General features: G+C 44.0%; 1 protein-coding gene across 1 annotated transcript; it reads left to right on the top strand.

Annotated features, from left to right (window-relative positions):
* The first annotated feature begins 5,143 nt into the window (after window positions 1-5,143).
* On the top strand, window positions 5,144-20,155 carry mapk8b (mitogen-activated protein kinase 8b). Its single transcript, XM_040176410.2, is given in 13 exon segments — window positions 5,144-5,335; window positions 6,528-6,708; window positions 7,704-7,833; window positions 8,291-8,349; window positions 9,952-10,090; window positions 11,458-11,623; window positions 12,589-12,660; window positions 13,595-13,777; window positions 14,406-14,530; window positions 15,234-15,297; window positions 16,071-16,148; window positions 16,544-16,564; window positions 16,567-20,155. Coding segments are annotated over 12 exon segments (1,431 nt in total). The 5' UTR covers window positions 5,144-5,335; window positions 6,528-6,586; the 3' UTR covers window positions 16,839-20,155.
* Window positions 20,156-21,579: the final 1,424 nt, after the last annotated feature.

A 21,579-nucleotide genomic window follows, 5' to 3' on the forward strand; every position in this document is an offset into this window, starting at 1 on the left:
AAGACACCTAACCCCTAATTACTCCCCGGGCAAAAAAAAGCCATGAGCCATGAAAGCCAGACATTACATTACATTACATTACATATCGTTTAGCTGACAGTTTTATCCAAAGCGACATACATTACACTTTAAACCCATGGCTTTTTTTTAACATTTTGCCCAGCAACTTGGGGTTAGGTGTCTTGCTTAGGGACACTTCGACCTGAGACATGGGGGCAGCCGGGACTCGAACCACCAACCTTGCGGTTCCCAGCACACCCCCCTATACCCCCTGCGCCACGACAGATGTCTGAACCAGTGGACTAATTACGCGCAGGACTTCGCTCTACTGTGGTGATAAATAAAGACGGACTATTTTAGCTTCCTTATATATTTTAATCATTGTATTAAAATAAATATTTTGTATTAGTATTCCCGCCCCTGTCTCCTCTTGGGTCATTGTTCCACTGCTCTCCCCCCAAAAAACGAACCTTGTTTTTAATTATTGATAGTTCCTAGGGCTCTTAAGCCTAGTTTATGCTTCTGCGTTTTCAGAGCGACGCAGACGCAAGACCCCCCTGCGTGTCCCTTGCGTGCCTTTTCTTGCGTGCTTGCGTGCGTCGAACCATTTTTTAAGGCTTGCGTCGAAAGCGACGCAAAGCGACGCAAGCCTCCCGCAGCGCACAATGCTGCGATTGGTCTGCTATCTACATCCTTTACGAGACTTACAAACGTCGTTTTGCCGGTCGAGGGGTGAACAAAGTTGTGGAGGAAAATACGGGACAAATGTGACCGCGAGGAAAAGCAGCAGTGGCGATGCACGGGGCAATAATGTCTATCATAAATTAGTAAACAAACCAACGACTTCCACACACAAAGGCGTGACTCTCCAGGTCGTATTCGACAAAAACACGTTACTCCACCTATTGTTCTGACTGTGAATTGCTCTGCAACACTCGCAAGACTTTTGAACCTTAAATTGAAACGAGTGCGTCGACGCAACGACGCAGAGGCAGAAGCATGCGCCAGCCTAATCTAGGTGGCGGTGTTGGCAACACACACACTTTTTAAAAAACCTCGGCCGCTGACACATACAAAAATGGAGTGCCGGATATAATTTTGTTAATATTAACAGCAAATAGAAAAATATACTAAATTAAAGATCTTTATACAACGCACATTCAACACATGTATACAACGTTTGAATACATGCATTTATGTATGTAGTGTCTATGTATTTTGAATCCTCAATAGAAAAACAAATATATGTTTTTGTATATAGCTAAATTCGTAACGCTATTATATGCCGCGTTATTACGAAACGTTGCGAAAGCATCGCTTCCGCTTTACGCGGAAGGCAGTCGGTAACGCTCAAGCGCCGCTGAACGTCCCCCGGTCCTCATTGTGCAGCGGAGCAAACTGCTCAGTGTTTCGACGTCGCTGCTATGAAATGGCAGAATGTGCCTGTGTCGCGGAAGCTCAAAGAATAGCTTACATTGAGGCTACTCGTGTATTTCACGACGACCCAGGCCTGTTAGCGTGAAGGGAAGTGGGAGTGTATCCGGAGGAAAAGGGGATTAAAGAGCTGTTTTCTCCCCACCAACCGTCCCCCAACAAAACGTCCGGGTTGTGTCTCAGCAGGCAGCCAACGGCGACTGCGGGTCGACGCTGTTGGATTTAACCGGATAGGGGTGAGCTCGACGTTTGTCTTTTTATTTCCTATATAACATGGTAGACGTTGTTGTCAACAATGTCGGGGTGGGCGAGGGAGCGACGTATTTGGCGTTACCGTGACTTGGTGTTACTAAAGTATACACGGGGACTACCACAGCAGGACCGGTCCGGCCTAACTGCTAAAAGGCAGCCAGACGGAGCGGCTACACGTCTGTAACGTTAACCTCCCCTGTCACTGCTACACACACACATACGTTAGCACAATTTACACCGTATATCGTGTACCGGGTGCTGTTGCCAGTCCAGACAAAAATAGGAGAAAGCTTCAACCCACAACGCCGTGACCTCCAGTCAATGGTGATCGGTAGACGGGAGCCCCCTCCGGTAAACAAGAGACCAACGCACCGACGCCTTTGAATGCACCCCGTTTCCAAACACCTTCGCTTGGCGGATATTTACTGCTAAAGATAGGACCTGGAACGCGTGTCCCTTTGCTTGAAAGGTGGGCCTGACTCGAGCATAGGCAGGTTCGCACTTGTGATTATAATGTAGCAGCATCTTTGATAACGCAATGACGGCTCGCCTCGGATGGGATTCCGGTATTTGGATACACAGTGTGCATCACGAGCTGGTTGATCTAATGAGAGGTTTCGCGATCCATCGGATTATCAGCGATATGCAAAACGTAAACTGGGTTATCATAATGGTATTGGTGATACGATCTGTCTGACGTGTTCTGTTTGGTTCCTGCTGATCCCATACTGCACCGCACATTGCTGGCACGTTGTCTGTTTTTAAATAACCTTCCAAGAGAAGCAGTGGTCAGCCAAAATCACTGAGAAATTGAAAGTTTTACTAAAAGTAAAATGTAGCCTTCAGAGATGGAACTATGGGTTCTGGCCATAGAACTTTATGTGGAAAAACTGGGCCTATTAATCTGTGAATATTAGTTACTTTTCAAATCTTAAATGGTCAAACCACAGTGCTCACGGTATCAGGCTTATTTAAATGCACTGGGCAACTCTTTGTATCCCTGCAGGTCCTCTTCTTCTACCACACATGAGTATTAACTGGGATTTTTCCTATATAGGTGTAGTCAATGTTTTGGTAAAACACCACACCACACTGACCTGGTTTACAGAAACATCCCTGTCGAGATAACAAAAAAACGACAGCTGGTCACAGTTCAAAGAGTTGAAGGTGGGTGCAAGGAAATTTTCCTTGAGAAAGAATCAGTCGTCATCATGTGTCTCTGCACCTTTTCGGATCATGCTCAAAACCTCCTTTGCAACATGTGCTACTTCATTACTTGTTTTGCTATAATTGTATAAATCTTGTTTTGTGCCCGGACCTGACCTAGCTGTTCAAACAAGGCCCGCTGTAAAGATTTAGTCCTACAGACTATTTGTATCACGTGTGATGACATGAGTGTGAAACTCTGTGATGTGGCAAAAAAATAAAACACTTTTCCCCTTCATAGCTTTCCACATGTTATAACCTTAAGTCAGTGCTGTCGCTGTGTCGGTTAAGATTACCGAAAGCTAAAAACTCTTAAGTGGTTGATTCAAATCCTGAAAAATTACAACAAATTGTGTGAGCGGCATACTGAGATTAAACAAATCACAATCATGCTAGCATAAATAAATAAGAAAGGACACAATGGTGTCGTGTATGGACAGCTTGTCTGGTGCCACATAAAAAGGCAACAGCATGTGTGACGCGTTTATTGTAAGGGACATGGTAATGTTAATGTTTGTTGTGTTTTATATCATTTTGTAGGCCAATCCCCAAAGGCTAGCATCGCACTGGCTCCCTAGACAAAAAGCCAATGCTGTGGTTCAATTATTGGCTTCTTGATTATTTCAGAAGATAAGCTCTGTGGCAAATGCAAGTTTATTATACTTGCTTACTTGTTTTATTCGGTAGCAAAATCCTCACAAATGAATACCACTGTCAAAAGCTACGGTTTGGCTATGAACGAACGAAACGGTCTCCGGAGCACAGATACACACAACAAGGCTGTGATGGCGGACTCCACAGAGAGAAAGTTTTGTAGTCTTATTTAGCCCCTTTTTATCAACCGCGTTGTTGAAGACATCTAAGCTCGTCCGAACCAGACCTCATTTCAACAATGGGGTCAATTGCTTTGTCGTGTTTTATAGTTCGCACATCTTAGCTCAGATTGTCTGAGGCAACAGCTCAAATGCCCCCAGGCCGTCCCATCACACTAGAGGTGTGTTAGACAGCATGCCCGCTGGTATCGGCTCTCATCAGCAGCCATTACTGTGGCTGAATGCGTGCGTGATTCAAAGGTAAAACTAATGCAATCCCAGCGTAGACGGTCTGACACTTGTAGACAAGGTTCCTTCCTGTCTGGTGGTCAAAGACATCATTTCCTCACAGACGGGGACTTTAAAATGGAGAATTGTGGTGGTCGGTAAGTCTTTGATGGAGCCGCAACACGATGCCAGTGTGATATTGCAAAGTATTATCAGTAGCTCTAATTGACCTCTGACCACTATGTGCTCAATAGGTTACGTGCAGTTGTAGATCTGTATTTTTTTTTTGTCACATCTGCTTCACTCTTTCGCAGTGTGTTGGCATCCGGCCCTGCTTGTATCGCGGGCCTCCTGACGCTCTATTTGGGCTTACTGCCTGACACTCACAGTTTCCATATGCAGACCACAGATCCCCCCCAGTCGCACAGATCTCACAGTCACCCTGATGTGTGCCATTCCCTCTACAAACGGAAGAGCATCAGGTCAGGCGGGGTCAGCTGGCAGCTGTTCCTGAGATTGCAGTAAGACAAGGAGAAAAGGTGATGTTGTGATCTTGATGAGCATTGGTATCTGGCATTGTTAGCACATGCCCGATACTCAAGGTATACTGAAGGTACATGCTGCTTTTGCTTTGTAATATTGATCAGTTAATACTATAGACAACGTTCCAGCACGAGTGTTCCTTAATCCATCATCTTCTGTCTCGTTCCCCAGGTGATAGTTGTCTGATATTTATTAGCGAGTGACCAGGTGGGTTCCATTCTCCTTGGTTGCACGGCCCCACATGTTGAACATGTGGAGCTTAATTTCATCCTTTTTCGCAGCTTGGTCTCTCTCTGCGGAGGTGTCACAGGACCGTTTGGATTTGCATGGTGCCATGACAAGTGCCTCCTGTAGATTATTTATGATGCTGTTGGTACATGTGTGCTTCACATATTTGTCAAACTGCAAACCCAAATGGCACCAAGTGGTCTTGTGTTTATGTCGTACACCATTCAAATGGTTTCTCCAACCCCTTCAGAAGCATCTCGGAAGACAAATGGTTGGGTTGGGATGTGTTTGTCTGGGTGAATTTGTTTAATTACAGTGTTTCCCCTACCATTATATCGGGGGGTGGGGGGGATCTGTTCGCCCGACTACTCTCAAAACACTGAATAAGCTTTTGATTTAACTTCACAAAAATGTTTGTTTGTATTTGTGCACCTGCAGGAGTACGCGTTTCTTTTGTTTCTATTTCTTCACAAATACGGCAGCAGGAGCTGAGGCTCCTTTCATCCATCCCTGTGCGTCTGTGTGGTACGGCTCAGCTGCAGACTGCTGTTTAGTCTCTGCAGCGGGAGGACAGAAGGTGATTCGAGTGGGGAGAGTGGAGAGGAGACCAAGATTTAGAAGAAGCAGAAAGGGTAAAACAGGAGTAGAGACAAGCACAGGTGGATACGAGCGGCGCTCAAGTTCAATGTGGACATCAGTTTTTCTGCCGTGTAGAAGAGCAGAGCCATGAAACATGTACCTACGAGCGGGAAGAGTGGTTTAGCACCAGGGAGAAGGATACTGAAAGGAAGGTCTGAGTCAGCGTTAGTCAGAGAAATCCTGAGGTCAGCCGAGTCACGGTCCAAAGAACGTTCAGCTCTCGCCACAAACCCGACCTCCTCAGTGCTGTGCTCCAAATCCCACTAATGAGTGGTGGTCTTCAGACGCAGCATGAAACCTCGCTTCCCGCTTCTTGCTTCCTCTTTGGCTCGTCCCTCCGTCGCCCAGACCTTTAGGAGTCATAATACAGTGGTGATCATAACCGACGACGCGGAAGCTAGATGACATTTATACTGTGCCAGTGTACACACACACACACACACACACACACACACACACAAGCATGTCTGCATTTCAGTGCAGTCGATCACTGCCAGGAACTTGACTGAGTTCTCTCACAAATACACGCAAATTTGGCCGATAACTACACAAGATCCCCGCATAATTCCGACCCGAGTAGTGCTCGATACAATTAAAGAAGTAAATTGGTGATAAGCTTTCGGCGCCTTTATTGTGCACTACTTTGATTGACAGATCTATGTATCAGCATTGTTTAATTGGCTGTTGTCCTAAACGCTGGCATAAATTAAATATATTAGTGCTGGCCGTGTTAACTTGTTATTATTGTGCAACTCATTAATTCATTAACGAAGACAAAAAAATTCATCACACGTTATCCTCCATTCAAAAATTGTTGTTATATTGAAAGTCGGTTGCTTACTGGCTCTGAATGCACACAGAGACAAACCATGGGTCACAGTGAGGGCGAGACGTTGCTGATTATAGGCTTGGCAGGGGCGTCATCATGCGTCTCAACCAATGTGAGCATTTGAGGGACAATCCCAAGACTGCTCTTCAAGCTCACATCAACCCAAACAGAAGAGAAGTGGCAGAGCAAAATGAATAAATTAAAGAAAGCTCTATTTGTTGTTTTTATAAAAATCCCTGCATTCTTTTCTCAGTGTGGATGTTTTGGCGGCCGAAACCAGTGACGTAAAAGTTATTCTCTTTTCTTCTTTCATTGGTGGCAAAATGACCGTGTTGTCTTCTGTTCATGCATTGCAGGTCTTGAGAGGAGAGCCCCACTTGGACGCCCAGTCATTGCGTTCGTCCAAGGCTTCACCATGAACCGGAACAAGCGTGAGAAGGAGTACTACAGCATAGATGTAGGCGATTCAACTTTTATGGTCATAAAGCGCTACCAGAACCTCAGACCCATCGGCTCTGGAGCACAGGGAATTGTCTGGTAAGTCAAAGGACAACCAAAAAAAAGAAGAAAGTTACACAGCTCTTCAACTGCATTCCATCAGTGGCTGTGTTGGCTTTGGTTGTCATGACGATGCTCCCTTTCTTAGGTCACATGATGGCTAAATAACTTGCTTTGTAGGTTAACTCTTAGAGATGAAAAAGTAAGTGGACCTTGAAAATGTGTCCTTTTGTTTGTTCATGTAGATCTTTTATTAGGAGCTTGGCATGAATTAAAAAAAACATGTATACATTTATACATACATTTAAGTATACACAGTGTTTCCCACAGATCCAACGTCAATGTGTGGCGGCTGGGAGCTGACCGGGGGGTGAACGCTGAACTGGAATAATTCGTTCAATATTAATTTGTAAGACAGAACTTGTAACTGTAAATACAAAACAGGGATTCACGCCTAAACAAGCGCTGTACTAAATGCGCAAGTCTGCAACTTCTGTCAGCAACGGATTTTGCGGGGCTTGCTAAAAAAGACACGCAAGGCAGACGTGGTGTGCACTGAGGGGAGGGGCTGTGTGTGTGTGTGTGTGTGTGTGTGTGTGTGTGTGTGTGAGAGAGACGCGTGAGTGACAGACGGAGGCAAGTAATCAATATGCGAGGTAATGAAAAGGACGTTCATTAATAACACAACGTTTTATGTTTACCTTTACACTCGTGAATGTAAAGCAGTCCTGCTGATTTTGATCTGTTCACACTGATCTTACAACCAGACACATGTTTTCTTCTGTCATACCAATCCAAACAGTTTCTCCACGGACACTAGGGATGGGAAGTGGAGAAAATATGTAAACACCCATCAATATAATTCTGTCCCATCAAGCGTCATCCTAGAGTAAAGTCTCCAATCTGCTTACTGCTGACAAATATTTACATCAGTGGATGGAAGAAACTGAGCTGAAGGGAAAGTATTGGAATTCAGTTAAATCTGCACCAACTGCTTTTTTCCCAACTTTTTGCTTTCTCTCCCCTCCCACCAGCTCAGCGTACGACCATAACTTTGAGAGGAACGTGGCCATCAAGAAGCTGAGCCGGCCGTTTCAGAATCAAACTCACGCCAAGCGGGCCTACAGGGAACTGGTGCTCATGAAATGTGTCAACCACAAGAACGTAAGACCTCCAGTTGACATCTTGTCTTTTTCATCATGCCATTTTAATGCTGCCATACATCTATTTTACCACAACGCATCAGGGGTGGCACCTGAACAATTTTTGTTTGTTCGTCTGGTTGCTATGGATACAGACTCATCTGGGTTTGAATGGACATGGTTTTTTGTTTGAATTAGTCGATGAACAGAAGTCTCTGGACAATGAAAAGAACTCAATTGGAACAATTGGAACATCGTTGCAGTACTAGTACAGTACTAACCAGCCAGCTCACCTTGTTTGGTCGACGGATTAAAGCAATACTCATTCCTGCTCTTCTGTTACAGTTTAGCAAGCCAATGCAGTCGCTCCTCCTCGCCGGTTCAGAGGCGCTGGTGGCGATGTAGTTCACTCCAGCCCTTTGTCTCCCCTCCAGACTTGCAGATTAATAACTACTTTCTGTTCTCCTTCATTTCTGCAGATAATCGGCCTATTAAATGTGTTCACGCCACAGAAGACACTGGAAGAATTCCAAGACGTGTGAGTACTACTGAGCCCGAGTATTTGTCAAATCAATCCAGGCTGTGCCCTGACGGGGCTTCCATTAGCTTTTACTGTCAGGGGCTTGTGCAGCTATAACGGGTCTCTGGTTTCTGTGTTGTTCTGCTTTACTTACACATACTGCAGGGGTCGTATTTCACAGAGAACCTACTATACCTATTGTAAATCGACACCTTCCTGCAGGCTGTGCAGACCCTTTATAAGGTGTTTTTTTTAATGAAATAAGTGTACATATACATATAACTGACAAATAAATGTATATAATTGATAATGCAGGTTTGAAAACTGAAAACATGTATCACGGAACTGTGAGGGGCTTGTGCAGCTATAACGGGTCTCTGGTTTCTGTGTTGTTCTGCTTTACCTACACATACTGCAGGGGTCGTATTTCACAGAGAACCTACTATACCTATTTTAAATCGACCCCTTCCTGCAGGCTGTGCAGACCCTTTATAAGGTGTTTTTTTTAATGAAACAAGTGTACATATACACATAAAATGTATATAATTGATAATGCAGGTTTGAAAACTGAAAATACGTATCACGGCACACATTCTAAAAAATAAAAGTGTTTTAGTGCAGCTCATCTGCAATCTGTCCTACGTTGTATTCCTTTGTAAATCCTACATAGTGCCCTCTATGCTATGACCACTGATATGAGGATTGGGGCATGATAAACACCACGTCCACGTGAGAGGAAACTGGCTGTGGAAGCGCAGTGAGGGAAACACTGCACTGAGATGTGGGGGGGGGTGATGGTTTTACAGAGTATAACGGGAACCAACATGATTAATGCCGTCCTTCAGAAGCGCTCGCTCACTCTCGCCTGCAACGCTGTGTCTGCCCGATTGGAGCTAAGAAGGAAAGTGGACAAATCGTGCCAGAGGGCTGAGTAGATAGCACACAGTCTGAGGATGCAGGGTAATACTGCACTCTGAAGTGTTTGTGTACCCGAATGCATACTTACATTACAGAGTGCCCAACTGCTTCATACGTATTTGTATAGTATACAAGATATGTGCTTACTTTCGTCTTTGCACACTATCAAGGTGTATTGTGGCCAGTTAGGGTTTCTGACTTATTGGTGTATGCAGAAGTCTGGCTTCATTTGACGCAAAGCTGCGCGTCAACGTTTCTTTACGTATAACAATATGTCAGAAGGTCCTTACTTTGAGTAGAAGGACTGGAGGGACTGATGATGTAACAGCTGCCAAATAGCATAGTATCATCACAGCTTTTAGAAGAAGAGACATTACTGTCACTTCCTAAATGTCATAGTGAACCAGGCCTGCGTATGTGAGGCAATTAGAGTTCAACATGTAGCTTAAAGGCACACAAGGTTACTACACAAGTAACGTAAGTAAGATTTTTTCTGAGGGAAAATAACAAAAGCAATGCTGAATATCACAAAAGTATAAACTGTCTAAACACTATGGTCCTACTACTTCTTTGATCTGTCATCAATATATGTTAAATACAAGTGATATTGTGAAACTCCAGGGCAAGTCAGCATAGGCAAACTCTGCGTATGTAGGATCCTCTGTGCATGCATGTGCTTTACCTTGTGCACTCTGCTCACAGGTATCTGGTGATGGAGCTCATGGATGCCAACCTTTGCCAGGTTATTCAGATGGAGCTGGACCACGAGAGGCTGTCCTACCTGCTCTATCAGATGCTTTGTGGAATCAAACACCTGCACGCCGCCGGCATCATACACAGGGTGAGGCTCGCTCATGTAACACTCACAAACCTCTGCCAGTTGTCTCGGCAATCTCCATGGTGACGACAGGAGTCCAGGATGTCACTAACGCCGGCCCGACGTAATGCCAGACGTATGTTTTGCATAACAGGTTGCAAAGTGCCTTTGACAGCAATGTGTGGAGATAGACAAATCCAGTCCCTGCACTCATCGGTTTGACCCAGAAGAGACAGGATCGGTGTCTCCGGGGAGACGTTAGTCGCACAGTAATCGGGACAACTACACTGTGAATTTAAGACGTATTTCAGTCGTATTACAGTGTCACATAACTCCTAAAATCTCAAAGGATCTAATTTAATTTCCATTTATCAGTACCAGGACACAAGTTGTCAGGCAGCAGATCTATTGCGCAGGTTTTAATAACTCCGGTGCGTCTTACTTTTGAAACAACAGAAACAGGATGACACACACACACACCCTGAGGCGGTAGCAGCAGCACATTAAGGATCCCTCTTTTATGCACACACACACACACACACACACACTCACACTCACACAGACGCACTTGTGGCACACTGACTCCATTATACTTTTGTTTTATTTTTATTTATTTTTACTGATGCTTGAGTTGAAAAGCCCCTTCTCTAGAATACATGCCTTTTAGGATATGCTGGAGTTAGTGTTGCATTGTTTGCTAGCCAGTTTCCCATCGGGCATTTTGGTGACAGGTGCTGAAGGAGTCTGTGCAGTATTTTCCAAAACAGGAAGTGATCATCATGAGGACAAAACTGCTTCTCATGAAACTGCTGAGTATCTGTATAACAGTATCTGTTATAACTCATGCTAAATGCCTACTCCTCCAGCTAAAACATAATCTTCGTAAAAATAAAATAGGTAGGCCTCCTGTCTGCTGCTGAGTTGAGTGAATTTGAGTTGGCATCTTTATGTGTTGTGTATCTCCATTGGCTGGACCATTGCCTGGCCATTCTATCCCGACGGTACATGTGGAAAACACACAAGACGGAATGGTCCCTGAATTCAGCACCAGTGTGAGTGGTTCAAGTAACTCGGGGTGTCTTTTCCAGTAACTCATCTGGTAACGATGTTTGAAAGCCTTACCTTATAATTTGGGTAGAGTTTAGTCCTGCAGGGTAGAGCAGTGCAGAACACGAATGTTAAGGCACTCGACTCCAGGATCAGTTTGATACAGATCAAATCAAAAATATGACAAGGAAAAGATACGAGAAAGACCATCCTTATCATTCTTTGAACCCCCTTTCTGAAAAAATCAATCATTGTGGTATGGTCGTTTGTCCTTTCAGAGCAGAATGCCCCATATAATAAACCAGTGTCTGCTCTGTCTAAGCCTGGCTTTTAAACTCTCACAGGACCTGAAGCCCAGCAACATCGTGGTGAAGTCCGACTGCACGCTGAAGATCCTGGACTTTGGTCTGGCGAGGACCGCCGCCACCGGCCTCCTCATGACACCCTACGTTGTCACCCGCTACTACCGCGCCCCCGAGGTCATCCTGGGCATGGGATACCAGGCCAACGGTGAGTGGACAAGGAGGAGCTCCTTAGCTGCGGTCTTTCTCTCCCCCCAACCCTGGGATGTTTTTCATTACCTACCAAACACACCTGCACTCCCACACACTCTCCCTGGTGCTGTAGAGGTCACACGCTGGGGGGGCATCGGTGCGTTGTGGGGAACTTCCCCTCTGCCGACTCCAGTCCCCAGCAGGGCTCTTGCATGCTTTTGATGTTTTATTAAGAGGTTGTCTGTCGTGAATACAGGCTTGTGTGCATGCGTCACCAATGTGACCGGGTGCTCCTGCTCGGGACGTATCAAGACTATTAACACTATTACAGGAGTCCATTACCATTTAGGGAGACATCTTTATTGGCCATGTGCTTTGTGGAGGATTGGTAGCACTCTCACGTGGTTGGTTAAAGCTAAAGCCAGGAGACAGTCCAAAAGTAGCAAAGGGCCCTTCTTAAGCTCACTAATTAATATGTGACATTGTGTTGTTTAATGAATTGTGTGCTGTCCGAGGACTGCAGGAAATACAACAGGCATTAAGAGCTAGAGTATTTTACTCCGGACAGAGCCATGCTAACTATTTGTGTGCTGAGCTAAGCTAACTGCCACCTGGTTCTAGCTTCAGGTAGAGCGTACAGAGACGAGAGCGCTATCAACCATCCCATGCTGTTGTCAACAAGGAAAAGCTAAGAAGTGTATTTCCATGAATGTTGAAAGATTCCTGTGATAGACGTGACTGGGGTAAAAATAGTTTGACTTTTAGGTATGAAGTCAGATGCATAATAGTACAGAGGTCATGGGGAGGGTACATAATATTAATGCTGACTTTCTAACATAGCTCAGGAGGACCTTTATTAGTGTTGATACTGTTGAATGCTTCGTCCTCTTGACCCAAAAAGCATCGACAATAATTTCCTGCTGACATGTTGCATTCTTTTGCTTAATCTCTTCTCCCTCCTTTAACGCTGCGCTCATGTAGTGGATATTTGGGCTGTGGGCTGCATTATGGCAGAAATGGTTCGCCACAAAATCCTTTTTCCGGGAAGGGATTGTATCCTTGAGCTGCCTGAAGCAGTGTCTGGCATTCCTTAAGGAACAAAACACAGCACGCAACCGTCTTTTGTCTCCCCATTCTTTATCAAATGGGACCCGTGGAGATCCCCCCGAGCGGCTACGGAGATTCTACATATCTCTGATAAAGCGGGGCGCGAATGAAGGCGATTTAACTACAACTAATCGGGCGAGTGCAACGTTGCCAAAGTTCGCTTTGCATTTGGTACAAGCGCAGCATAAGAGGGCACTCCACTGCATGCCTCATTTTTTTGGTCATGTATCACACATGTCACCTGGCACTTTCCCCTTGTTTTTCTTCATGTTGTGAGGGTTTGTATTTGTTTCTGTTGTGTTCTTGGGTCCCGCATGCTAAATAGGTGGTTGTCATTTAATTTTTTCAGTTGATGTCTGGTCTGTTGGCTGCATCATGGCTGAAATGGTCCGGGGTAGTGTGTTGTTTCCAGGCACTGATCGTATCCTTAAGTTGAACCTCTAGTCGCCCCCCCCCCACCCCCCCTTCCAAATGCCATGGTGTCTCATCCTTTATGTTTCACATTTTGTTCATTTCCTTTTCACACAATGAGTCATTGTTTACAGAGTTAGCATTCATTTCTTTCAGGGGGCGAGCTGTGGAGGGTTTAGATCTTTAGGTGGGTGGGTGTTGCACACGTGTAATCAATAACACTAATAAGCCAATATATGCCAATATATGCCAATATGTGTTTCCAAAAAAACTCTGAATACATATATTCAGCATCACCCGAGGCTTGTGTCGGGCAACAGTTTCAATTGGATGTGATCCAAAAAAGCGTAAACTATGCATAGTCTCCATTTGGCTCTCTTTAATTATTCATCAGTACAGAACGTTACTCCCAAAGGACCGTGGAAGTCCAGACGTTCTTTGTTGCTTTTCTTAACCCTTGAACCGTAAGACATCGACCAGTGGAACAAGGTGATCGAGCAGCTGGGCACGCCGTCTCAGGAGTTCCTGATGAAGCTCAACCAGTCTGTGAGGACCTACGTGGAGAACAGGCCGCGGTACGCCGGCTACAGCTTTGAGAAGCTCTTCCCCGACGTCCTGTTCCCCGCGGACTCTGAACACAACAAACTGAAAGGTAACGGGTCCCGTTTGTCTGTCGTGGTGCCTCTGGAAGCACATGAATGAATGAGGGCGCAAATTCAGTGGCAAGAGTTGAGAAGGCATTTCCCGAGTAGTCCCCTCTTTGACGGGTGCAGCAATTGTCCATCCTGGATGTAAATTGCATGTGATGTTTTTATCACATCCCTCATGGCGTGATGAGAAATGAGGCAATCAATATGCTGAGAGCGGGTTTTTTATGCCTTCATATGCTTCCGGTTTACTCATTGAAATCGGAACAAAAGGCTTTTTAAAGGCTGCTGATTTAGAATTGATCATTGGGATTTTTTTAAATGGCTATTTAAAACGGGAACGAGGGAACTGGAGATGTAGCGCGGAAACGCTTACTCTGACCTCCTCAATTAACTGAGGCAGGAATATGTGTTCCACTTTCCCACACTGTTGATGTTAAACCCTCCTTCTCATGCATTATTCAAACAAGTTCTTTTTCACACTTCTGATCGGTCCCTCCCTACATCGTGTCTACCTCCAACATCCTGAAGCAGAATGTGCATCACATTAGCAAGACACTCCAAATGTAGGTAGAGTTGGTTGAAGCTTAAAGTTTACAATTTCGCTCTTCTTCTGCCTCAATGTCTTTCCAGCGAGCCAAGCCCGAGACCTGCTTTGCAAGATGCTGGTAATAGACGCATCAAAGCGCATCTCTGTGGACGAGGCTCTCCAGCACCCCTACATCAACGTGTGGTACGACCCGACTGAAGTGGAGGCAGTAAGTAGTCACTAAACATCTAGTCAGTTTTTTACTTTTGTTAATCCCTTCAAACGTTTAGTGTCAAAGTATTTTCCTACATAAATAAACAACTAAATCCAATACAAACTGAAGACGTTCTTCTCTGTATAATAGCGAATGTGTTTGAGGACAATTGAAACCCTTTTTTTTTGTCGATTTTGCCGGAGCTGAGGCAAATTGTTTCTCGTCTTCAGCACAAAGGGGCTCGTCAGAACTGACAACACCGCCTTGGAAAGTTCTGATTTTCTGAGATTTAATGCTTGAAATGAAGGTCGTTTGATCCCAACAACACGGTTTGTCGCATCTTTTCCCCAGAAAGAGGGTCGGCGCCCTCTGAAGCAGAACATATCAGCATCAAGTGGGCTCAGTGGGAGGCAGAGTTAGTGCAGCAGGATTCCATCTCGCACCAACAGTTAGCCGAGTCTGTGGGTTTTCAGTTTTAGAGCCGACACAGTGGCCACTGGCTGAAGATGTTCCGACATACTTAGAAACAGCCTCTGTAGCTCAGAGGCATCAGTCATTTGTGTGACCGCAACTCAGCTGGCTGAAAGGGTCAGGTGAATGTGTTAAAAGAACAAAAGGACTCAAAAGGCTGTGTGTGAGCATAATTTACCACAGTGTGTGTGTGTGTGTGTGTGTGTGTGTGTGTGTGTGTGTGTGTGTGTGTGTGTCTTTTTTCCAGCCGCCACCCGCAATCACAGACAAGCAACTGGATGAGAGGGAGCACACGGTGGATGAATGGAAAGGTAGGAAGGATCCTCTTCTCTGTAAAGCCCACACAACTACGTTTAATGTGATGCCGCTCTGTGCTCATCTTTTATTCTCCAATGGATTTTTCTAAATGCACTATACCAATTTACCAACGTCCAAGTATCTCATGCACATGTGTGCTCCCGTTTTTCTGTCTTCACTGCTGGGAGTTACATTATTTGCATCCAAGTCTTACAAACATTATAACGTCTCAATCTGGTGTTTAGTCGTATAATAACATAATAAAGTTGATCAAAAGAACCTTTATTACAGGTAGTATACGCACATAGGGAGCCGTGAGTGGATTAAAGATGTTTAACGGCATTTCAGAGCAAAATAATAGGATTTTAAATATCATTTTTATTTTTATATCTTCACATTACATATTATGTCACTCAAATGCGATTTGTAAACCAAAATGTACAGCAGAGCCATGATTGGCCCCTGGGAATTGCCACAGGAAAGAATTCAAACCTCCTCTTCCTCCTCGCTGCAGGCAGAGTGAGAATGACAGCAGGAGATTATCACACCTGGAGCGTGATTTGTTGTCTCCTCATCCCAAATCCACTGCTGGGAGGCATCTCATTTCTCATATCTTTCTTTCCTCAGAAATAGATCATCAATGTAAAATTATGTCAAAACGCTGACAGCACAGAATTGTAGTTTAAAATCCGGAAAAACCTGCATGGACGCCAGTGAAGTGCACCCATCCCCCCTTTCTTCTCTCCCCTTCTCCCTGTAGTAAATACATGTGTGTGGTTTGTTGCAGAGTTGATATACAAAGAAGTGTTGGACTGGGAAGAAAGGACCAAGAATGGTGTGGTCCGGGGACAGCCAGCATCCATAGGTTAGTATGCGTGCGTGTTAAAGCAAACTTGTTCCGCTGGTACAGTTGGTACAGTTCCAACGGGTATGTGTGTGTGTGTTGTTTCCATCAGGCTAAAGCTTGTTTTCCACTCTTGAACTCCTCTGTGTGTCTACTTATTTAAGGTACTTCCTTTGCTGGACTGCAGCATGTAGAGACTCATTACACCTTCTAGCACCCTGCTCAGGTTTGGTGTAGATATACAAGAGATAAAAGACTACAGAAGATCTTCATTAATGATCAATGACCATTTAAATGTCGTCATGATTTCTGATGTCGTTGCATAAAAGAAAATACTCAAACAAATGTGTGCGTGCGTGCGTTCTCACTCTCTCTATCAGCTGACCACAGGCCTTCTCCCGTATCTCACAGCACAGGTGCAGCAGTGAGCAGTGGCTCCACCAGCACCACCCCTCCTCGTCCTCCCACGACGCCTCCCCCGTGCCCACCGAGCCGCCCCCGACAGCAGTCTGGAGACTGAGTCCCACTACAGCCACCAGCTCCCCCTGTACACCCCTCTCCCCGGGCTGCTGCAGACGATTATCCTCTACACCTCCTCCTGGGCTGGGTCCCCCCCGGCCCTACACTGACTCCTGGCCCTGCCCCCTGCATTTGCCTCCCCACCACCCACTCTCTGTGCTTGTCTTCAGTAGCGTTGCGGTTAACAGCTAGCTGTTAAGAAATATTTTGATTTCTGAAAGGGCAGATTTTTTGTTTTGTTTTTCATTTTTTATTACAGTCGCAGTCTTCTTTTTTTTTTAATTAGAATTTATTTTCATTTTGAGTCCTAGCTGTAATTTATTGTGGTATTTCTTAATTTTTCAGAAACCTAAGACGATTCATTTTTATAATTTCACTACGTTTTTGACCGACAGTGAAAATTGAACAAAATATCTGTAAAAATGTTTAATGTGACCTATTTTTCTGTTGAACTCTATTTCTTTTTACTTGTAATCTACTGCTTCTACGACTTGCCATATAAATGTAGATTTGAGTTTGTGTAGATTTACCTTCGATACAAGTTTGCAGTGAGCCATTGAAACACGATTGAATTGACATATATATGGTCTTAGTGCTCCCCTTATCTGTTTTATTTCACATGATACGGATATTGTTTTAAGTGCATATGACATATCCATTGATGAGCTGAGATCTTTTAGATTTGCTTGTAAAAAAAAAAAAAGTATTTCTTGATTCGCAACTACTTCCTACATTGTAACATTTAATGAAAGCTTTATAATTGAATCCTTCACTTCCTGTTCAGACATGATAGGATTTCAAATTCATTTTTTACTCTTCATGTAATTCATTTTTACTTTGTACTTTTAAACTATGGGATTGAAAATGGCACAGTTGGGTGCCGCAAATTAACCTGGAGCTTTTGTCCGTGTTTGAGAGGAGCTTCACAGTAGCTGTTCCTCTGTAGCAGGTGGGGTGGAGTCACTCCGCAGGACAGGAAGTCCCGGCTGTGTCGTGCTCTGGGAGGTTCATGGAGACGGGGGGGTCGTGGAAGTGGAATGTGCCCCGGTCGAGCGGGGAGATGTTGAGAAGGCGGGTGAACGTGCTGATGGAGTTGCAGGGGGTCTTGGAGAGATGCTGATTCTGCAGCCTTATGGAACAGTGTTGAAAAAATGTTGGCTTCCCGCTTCCAGATCCTGTTATTAGTGGTGTACTTTTATAAATTTGGAAATTTGAGAGGAGATTTTCTGAAGGTTGGCTAAACACTACAAGAAGAAAATAACCTAAAAGTTAGCAGCACAAACAACCGGTTGAAATAACTGATTATTCTCACGTTATGCAATAATAGTGCCCTTTTTTTTTTTTTTTGTATTTTTTTTTCCCATGTGGAAAGTAAAAGTGCCTGTTGTCTGTCATCCATTCCTGAGTAAGTGGGAGGAAGTGTTTTCATTTGATGTAGGTTTTTATGGCATCTGGTTAACAATAGTAGTTTCCATATTGAATCGCTAATGTATGATGGGGTGGTAGTTCTCACAAATGTATTGTATATTTTTCTACTGGTTTGGCTCTCGCCCCCCACCCCCCGCTCCCAGCAGGGTAAGGAGGCGGTGACGTATGCGTCGAGATGCTCAAGCTTGTGCTGGAGTCGTTTCAGAAGAAAAGACAGTTTTATCAAGGTCTTTCATCAAAGTAAAAATACGCCTTTCTTTGCAGTGACAACAACCAAAATTGAGGCTAATAGCCTGGGTTTCTTCTCTTTGAGTTCTAATTTAATGTGATGATTGTCAGAGGGGCGGATGGTAAAACTCCCCCAGCGGATCAAACCACGTCCTCCCTGTTGGTGGCAGATACATATCCGACAGCCAGACTCAAACCCTCAAAGCGGTGACGCTGAGGAATATTGAACGTATTAAGTAACCCCTGTGGTACTAACCCAAACAATGCTCAGACTTATGCTACTCAAGTCCCAACAAGCCATATTAGCCAGACGCTGTCTCCGCCGCTCGAGGAACGGCTTGTCGACTTTTTAAGATCACGAATACCGTGGTCACAAAGGAAGAAAAGAAAGGAGCCCATGCTGTTTTAAACTCTTAACTTGTCCTGCTCACCTTCCACGCAGCAGCTGTGTTGTGTAGCCCCGCTATAATTTTGTTTCTGGGGTTGCAGCACTCAAACCTTACATATTACATATATGGAACATATTTCCATATACGTACAGTAGCAGTCTAAAGTTTGGACACACCTTCTCATTCGGTTGAAACTTTTGACTGGTACTGTATGACCATGCATCAACTCTTTTGAGGAAGTAGTAAATTAACAAGCACACATTAGCTTCACCACTGAGCTATGCAAAACTTAAAGAAAACATAACAGTTTGGACCTCGGAACATGCTCAGCATTCAGTCACCACAAACTTAAGAAGGCAAGTTCAAAGCTGGTCAAGTTCAAGCCTAAATTCACACGATGCATGGTCTGCAGTCCCACGGCTGTGACTCCACAGTGTCACATCTGTAAGGAGGCAAGAGCAGCAGTTGTGACATTGCTGGCGTGGATCCATTTCTCATGTTTGATTAAATAATCAATCAGAAAATAATCGTTTGTTGGCTAAAGTGCCCTTAATTTCCTCCGGCCAACATTAGTGGCTTCTATTGGACTGTTTTCTTGTTAGGTTGTTGCTTTTAAAAAAAAAATCCAATTACTGCATCCTCCAAACAGTGTAACTCTGATTTAATTTGGCTTTGATGAACTACCTCACGCTGAATTTCTGCCAGTTCATGCCAGCATCTACATAGTCGCCTGCATGAGCTATCGAAGACGTGTGAATAACAGATTCCATTATTTATTTATTTGAAAGTGTACTATTTGTCGGTTTCAACAGACTTCTAGTTTTGTACATTATGTATACTTCACCTAGAAGTAAGAGAATTGTTATGTGTTTTTCGTTCCTTTCTTTTGGAGGGGGGAGGGTTTTCTTTTCTTTTGAAACTAAATGTGCAATACCTTCAGCAAACTGTGCTAGTAGTGTGTGATAGGCCTAGCCTCTGTTAACTGTCTCCTGAAGGTAAAGAAAATGTTTGGTACTGTCAATCCATGTTTTCCTTTTTTTTATGAATAAGATCAAGTTTAGTCCGGTGACTTGTTAACAGTCATGCTGTTACGTAATCAGTCTTACCCACCCAACGGGTCGGTCGGCCTAACTCCTTGAGGCGGAGATGAGATGTTCTCCAAGTCTAACGAGGCTGGCAGGTCTTCTGTTGGGGACGTGGTCAGGACAATAATGTTAATGAACCCAAAAAAGACAATTGAATACCTACAATAAATCATTATATGTACTGTGCTGGTTTGTTATGTTTGTTAGTGAATCCAGCCATGCAAGTAGTTTTAAGAAATCCTGGATTTGCGTGTCCCAAAAAAACCCGCAACCAACAAAGAAGTGCACTACTAGAATACATGCACTGGGATCTGATGCCACCTTTAAAAGAAACAAAAAAAATCATGTACTGCAAATAAAATAAAAAAATACACTTTGATCTGTGTTTGATCTATTTTCTCGGTAGTGACCATTTTCATTCAATTGGGTAGGGGAATATCAGATTATTAAAGGAGATGTAAATGTGGTTAAAAGAAAGGGCATTGTTGTTTGGAATGAAATGAGCAAAAATAACTAATTTTGTTCAACTTTTGCGTGATATCTCCGGGGCACCTGGATACAAATGTCCACTTTAACTGAAGGACAAACTGAGGAGGTTTTCTCTTTCACACTCACACTAAAATAATGACAGCGATGATAAATATCGGACGGGAGAGTAAACACAGAATCTTATTTCCTTTTGATGGCACTTAGGCTATAGCTCTTCGTAGTTTGGCTTTCTTGAAGAAATTGTACTTAATGAATGAATGTTAACTGAATGGTTTAAGCCACACGACCACAGGCAGCAAAAAAAGATTTCCCACCAAGCCTTGGTGATTTTAAGTACCACAGACTGCAGCAGGAGGTTGGTGGTACATTTGTATTTACTAGGGGTGTAACGATTCATTCACTGAATCGATTAATCGATTTCTATTCCTGCGATCCAACTGAATCGATCTGTGCTCCGCAAATCGGCATTCCGGACGACATGTATCGATTACAAATCGATTGAAATGGTACATAATCGATTGTATCGATACTTGGAAACTGCACATTGGATTTAAGTACAAAAACGGTATGGATGTGTCATGTGTGTTTGTTTTTTTAGCACTTTAGACACGTTAAATGTTACTGTATTCAGTCTGCCTGTCTGTGACGTCATCAGTACGCAGCGGCAGCCGCGCGAAACTCGGAACAACAACAAAACACAGCGTGGAGGAGACGACTGCGAGCAAGACATTTACAAACCAATTTATCGATCCAGCGCGTGGAAACATTTTGGCTTTTGCAAACGTGGAGGAGGAGTTCCAAATACGCGGAGTTCTAAATAAGTCGGTCGCTGTTTGTAGAATATGTAGAAGCCAAATAAAAAACACGGAGACACGACGAATCTTTCCAGCCTTCTACTAAGGCGCCATGGGATTAAACAACGCCGACAGTCAGGCACCTCTAGCAGCGTTACCGCTGCAGCAGCAGCAGAAGGTAACTCCAGCTCTGCAGACACCTCAGGCCTCGCCAGCACGAAACTCGGCATCACAGTAACAATTGCCAAGTTTATCTGTAAAGACATGCGACCCTACAATGTGGTTGAAAATCTGGTGTTCTGTAAATTGATCCAAACATTGTGTAATTATTGTGTAATGTTTACATTGAAAATGACACTTGATTCAAATAAAAGGTTGATACATTTGCCATTAATTGTTGTTTGCTTGTTTATGATATCCATAATTAATTTAAACCTGATTTCCTTACAAGAAACAACAGGGATCTCGGAAACTTTGCCTGCACTGTCCAGTAAAGTTACTGAATCGATTTCAAGTCACT

Source organism: Gasterosteus aculeatus, chromosome 5 (genome assembly GCF_964276395.1).
Source record: "Gasterosteus aculeatus chromosome 5, fGasAcu3.hap1.1, whole genome shotgun sequence".
Lineage (NCBI taxonomy): Eukaryota > Metazoa > Chordata > Actinopteri > Perciformes > Gasterosteidae > Gasterosteus > Gasterosteus aculeatus.